The sequence below is a fragment of the Leptosomus discolor genome, chromosome 12 (genome assembly GCF_034619465.1).
Source record: "Leptosomus discolor isolate bLepDis1 chromosome 12, bLepDis1.hap2, whole genome shotgun sequence".
Lineage (NCBI taxonomy): Eukaryota > Metazoa > Chordata > Aves > Leptosomiformes > Leptosomidae > Leptosomus > Leptosomus discolor.
The window spans coordinates 4,112,342-4,117,291 of record NC_141402.1 but is presented as its reverse complement, the minus strand read 5'-3'; the positions used below and the strand labels follow the sequence as shown (position 1 = coordinate 4,117,291).

The 4,950-nt window shown below is 46.1% G+C and overlaps 1 protein-coding gene across 1 annotated transcript; it reads left to right on the top strand.

The window, feature by feature from the left end:
* MYOD1 (myogenic differentiation 1) lies at positions 1-3,015 on the top strand. The gene is made up of 3 exons (XM_009951507.2): positions 1-561; positions 2,047-2,125; positions 2,756-3,015. The coding sequence occupies exons 1-3, from the start codon at positions 1-3 to the stop codon at positions 3,013-3,015; spliced, it is 900 nt and encodes a 299-aa protein (XP_009949809.1).
* The last annotated feature ends 1,935 nt before the right edge of the window (positions 3,016-4,950 follow it).

The window sequence follows — 4,950 nt, the reverse complement described above, 5'->3', positions numbered from 1 at the left end:
ATGGACTTACTGGGCCCCATGGAGATGACGGAGGGCTCCCTCTGCTCCTTCGCAGCCGCTGATGACTTCTACGATGACCCGTGCTTCAACACGTCGGACATGCACTTCTTCGAGGACCTGGACCCCCGGCTGGTGCACGTCGGGGGCTTGCTGAAGCCCGAGGAGCACCCGCACCACCACGGGCACCACCACGGGCACCCGCATGAAGAGGAGCACGTCCGAGCGCCCAGCGGGCACCACCAGGCCGGCCGCTGCCTGCTGTGGGCCTGCAAGGCTTGCAAGAGGAAGACCACCAATGCCGACCGCCGTAAGGCGGCCACCATGAGGGAGCGGCGGCGGCTCAGCAAGGTCAATGAGGCCTTTGAGACCCTCAAGCGCTGCACCTCCACCAACCCTAACCAGCGCTTGCCCAAGGTGGAGATCCTGCGCAATGCTATCCGCTACATCGAGAGCCTGCAGGCACTGCTGCGGGAGCAGGAGGACGCTTACTACCCAGTGCTGGAGCACTACAGCGGGGAATCGGACGCCTCCAGCCCTCGCTCCAACTGCTCCGACGGCATGGTGAGTGCGCCAGGGAGGACACCCTGCCACCGAGGCGCCCCAGACGCTGTTGGTCCAAACCTGTGCAGGGCGAGTCACCTCCTCCTGTCTCTCCTATTGTAGCTGCCTTCCGTACCTCCCCAGGCAGAAGACAAAGTCCTTTCTTGTGCCTTGAGCTCCAGCAGCAAAGGGAGGTGGGGTCCCCGCATGCCAGGATCTCTGGGAAAGAAGAGAAAAATCTCTTACACAGTTTTTTTTTCCCTGGGATGAGAAGTTGGGCAGGTCCTCCTGTGCCCTGGGGGAGAGCTGCTGGGGAAGCACTTTGGGAAGCTGCCTGGGATGGGTACCTGGGGGCGTGGTGAGGTCTGAGCCCTGCCTGTGCTCCCGCAGCTCTTGAGACATCTCTGTTTCCATCTTCTGCTGTGTCAATACCCTTGAATCCTTTAAGGACAGCAGAGAGGAAGGTCCCCCCTCGGTCATGGTAGTTACAGGGGAGCTGATAAAGAGTCTGGGGTTTGTTTTCTGCCATTCGTCATGATAACAGGAGGAGGGTCTATGCAACAGGGGTTGTTTTCCTTGACCCTTAAGGAAAAGGTTCTCCATCTCTCCTTGCACTTCATCCCCCCATAGACTTTTACCAGCGATAGGAAAGAGTCGCCAGGCTTTCAGTCCTGTTTGTATGTTATGGGGAGGGGAGAACAAGGGTGGGTGCCAGAGAGGGTGTCTAATCACTGTATCCTTTCACTGGGTCTGAGGCTTGGTCTCTGGTCGGACTCTGGGGTGGTGGGACATGGTGACTGGTGTGCAGGACAGCTGTCTAGGATGGGATAACGACAGCGCTTTAAGACTTGAGATTTTTTTTCCTGTGCTGTGGTGGAGATAATCATTACTGAGTTGAATATCTGCAATTATGAGATGGTTGGTGGATTGGAGAGAAGATTTACACAAATCATCCCTCCTCATGATACAGCCTTTTTCTCTTGTCAGAAAGAGTAATTTCATTGTGGGTTAAAGTATTGGAAACAAATATATTGGTCAATGTTTTGGGGCTTTTTCTGTACAAAATGGAAATGGGCAACGAAACTAAAGGAAATAACAAGGGGCAAAGAGGTGAGGCTTTTTAAGATGAATTTGTGTTTGGAAAAAACTTCAAAAATTAAACCAAAAAAAAGTCTCATTACCCTCTTGGTCTCCCTGTTGTAAATTGAAGGTACAGGTAGGGCAGTGTCTGATCAGAATGTTGGAAAACCTCGTATCGTTTGTAAATCTGCAACATTCGATACAACAACAATGGTAATTTTCCTTTGGAACAGCTGTGCCACATAAAATACTCTGGGGTGAATCCCCTTCTAGCCAAATTAAGTTCTGCCTCATTCAAAAAAAATTCAGCCAGGACTAGAACAATGCCACAGACTAGGGACTGAAATATGGAACTGGTTGGTTACTGGGATTTCGGTAAATGCTGTCCCCAACCAGTGACCTCACTCAGATTGCTCTCCTTTCCAGATGGAGTACAGCGGGCCTCCTTGCAGCTCTCGCCGAAGAAACAGCTACGACAGCAGCTACTACACAGAATCGCCAAATGGTGAGTAAGTGCCATCACGGCCATGTGAAACACGGGGACGGAGGCAGTCATTGCAGCAAACTTCCCCGTGCCTTCTCCGTCCCCAGTTGTTTAGCTGACCCCAGCTGGGCTGAAAGAGGAACCTGCCTTTTCAGCCAGCGAGCTGTTGATGCTAGTAGAAGCACTGGATTTCCCCTAGATGTATTTGCAAATAACTGTGATATGTTATAGCTGCATTTCCGGTTTTGAAAATATAACATCTGGATAAAAGTACATTCCTCTCTCCGACTAATTTTCAGTGTTTAACCATGTTTTGCTTGAAGACTTTTTTAACTCTGTCATTGACCCAAACTGGAGAAATTGTCGATTGATCTCAAATCTTCCCTTCCCTTTCTATGGACTGACGTGAAGCCCTGGATCCACCTTGCCCCAAAAGTATCATACTTTGGTTGGGTCTGTCTTCCATTTTGCAAATTCCAGTCTCTGTTTTTGGGTAATTGGCATCCTTCACCGACATTCATTTCCCCTGAATCTTTACATGCTCACAGTGGCGTACTGTCAGCCACTCACTGGGGTTTTATGAAAGAACTACATCCTACTGATGTTAAGTACCCGCCGGATAAACTGAGCACCTTATTGTCTGTTTTTTAGATCCAAAGCATGGGAAGAGTTCTGTTGTTTCCAGCCTTGATTGCCTCTCGAGCATTGTAGAGAGGATTTCCACAGATAACTCCACATGTCCTATACTGCCTCCGGTGGAAACTGTTGCTGAAGGGAGTCCCTGTTCCCCCCCAGAAGGAGCGAGCCTGAATGATAGTGGAGCCCAAATTCCTTCCCCCACCAACTGCACCCCACTTCCCCAGGAGAACAGCAGCAGCAGCAGCAGCAACCCTATCTACCAAGTGCTATAAAGGCAGGTCCAGCGGGACTGCACTGGAAACAAATTGCTCTGCTCAGCCATGCTCCAAGACCTGCCTTCTAAGACTGAAAAGACTTCTCAAGACTTGTTCCAGTTTTAAAATATCACTCAAAATTCCTTCAGATAGATAACTTTTCAAACCTGTATTACTTCAAAATACACCTAGTTATTTATTGGTTGGTAAACTAAAGTTATTTAATATGTCTAGAGATAAAATTGTATACCATGAAATGGCCAATGTTTGATCTGGGCTTTGGGGAATAGGAACCTGGCTCTTGAATGTGGAGGAGAACAGAAATCTACAACAGTAGTGCCATGACAGAACCCTCCTATTACTCCTGTTCTGGCCAAAATAAGGTTGTGGACCATTTTTTATAAAACTTTTTGTATAATTGTAAATAAGAGTTGCTTTGCAAAAAAAAGGAAAAAAAGAGGAAAATAAAGGAAAAAAAGAGGAAAATAAAGGGGAAAAAAAAGAAACAAAGGCAAAAATTAAACACAAAACAAAAAGGGGAAAAAATCAAAAATATTTAATATTGCTTGGTTTGTAGTGTCAAACTTTAACTTTATATATTTATACGATGTGGTTGCCAAGAATGTTTTCACCAGTATTCTAAATAAAGACCCTTATTTATAAAATCTGTGGCATTATCTTGACTTTCATTAGGGCTTCTAGAATTACTAGTACATTTAGGAGTGGTATTAAGATCGCTGCCTTGGCAGGAAGAAGATACAGGCTCTGATTCAGCAAAGAAATCAAGAACATGCTTCAGTTGCACTACTTTCAACTGCTTTGTATAAATATGTTGCTGAGAAGGGGTCTACTTTCTTCATATTGTATCTCGGTGATTTCTAAACCAAGTCTTGCACGTCAGAGGTCATTATTAAAGAGATCTGTAAAGGTAAGTAAGCATGTTGCTCTTCCTGCCCCCAAGTTTACAATTATGTTACAGGACTTGGTCTTACAAAGATGTGTTAGAACTAGGAATCACAGTAAATCGGAATCTCCAAATTCCAGTGCAGCTACTGTAACTTAAAGTCATGCAACAATGTCTCACCAGATCAGGTACTACATTCTTGGACAAATGTTCATATTTTTCATTCAAGTTCTAATTTCCAAGTGTTTGTACCACGCTCATATATTCTCAGGTGTTAGAAAGTAATTGCAAAGGACTTTTCGTCATAAAGTTCAAGGTATAGATCACAGTTTTCCTCAATTTCAGGTTGGAATTTAGTCCAAAGATAGGCAGTTTTAATTTGGATTTGATCTTTATGCATCTCTGGCAGCACTGCTCCAGGGATTTACTTCTTGTTTAGAGCCTCTCTAAAAATAACCAGTGGGCTATGTTTCATTCAGTATATATGTGTAACCTTGCAAGCTTGCCATGAAACTGAAAAATGTTAAGCCCTGAGCAGGTTGTCATTGGTAAGTAACCATCAGGGCATTTCTGTACATTTGGACAAGTATAACCAGCAGCTACTGCCAATGCGAAACAACCCGTTTCTTGTCATATCCCTGTGATTTCTTGATTTTGTTTAAACATCACAGTAAAAAAAAAAAACAACCCCAAAAAACCCCACCTCAAACCCCAACCCAGATATTGTCATCAGCTCTAAATACTTTGATGACAGATCAGTCATAATATTCTCTCTTAGGTGACTACTAAAGTGGGAATTTGTGCGGCTCTTACCTCTTAAGCAGGGAAAAGAAAGAGGGAGCAGCTTGTTCCATGGGAATTTTCCCCACTCCTTTAGTCATGGGGGCCCTGAAGATCAATGCTCCATGGCGAGGAGAGGAGTGAGCGGCTTTGTGTCCAGCAGAGCAACGCACTTGCATCTCCTTCCTCCTGGGGCAGAGGCATGCTCCGGGCTTGATGTCTTATCGGAAGCCAGAGGGGCAGGGGAGGCGGCAGCCATGGGGATTCCT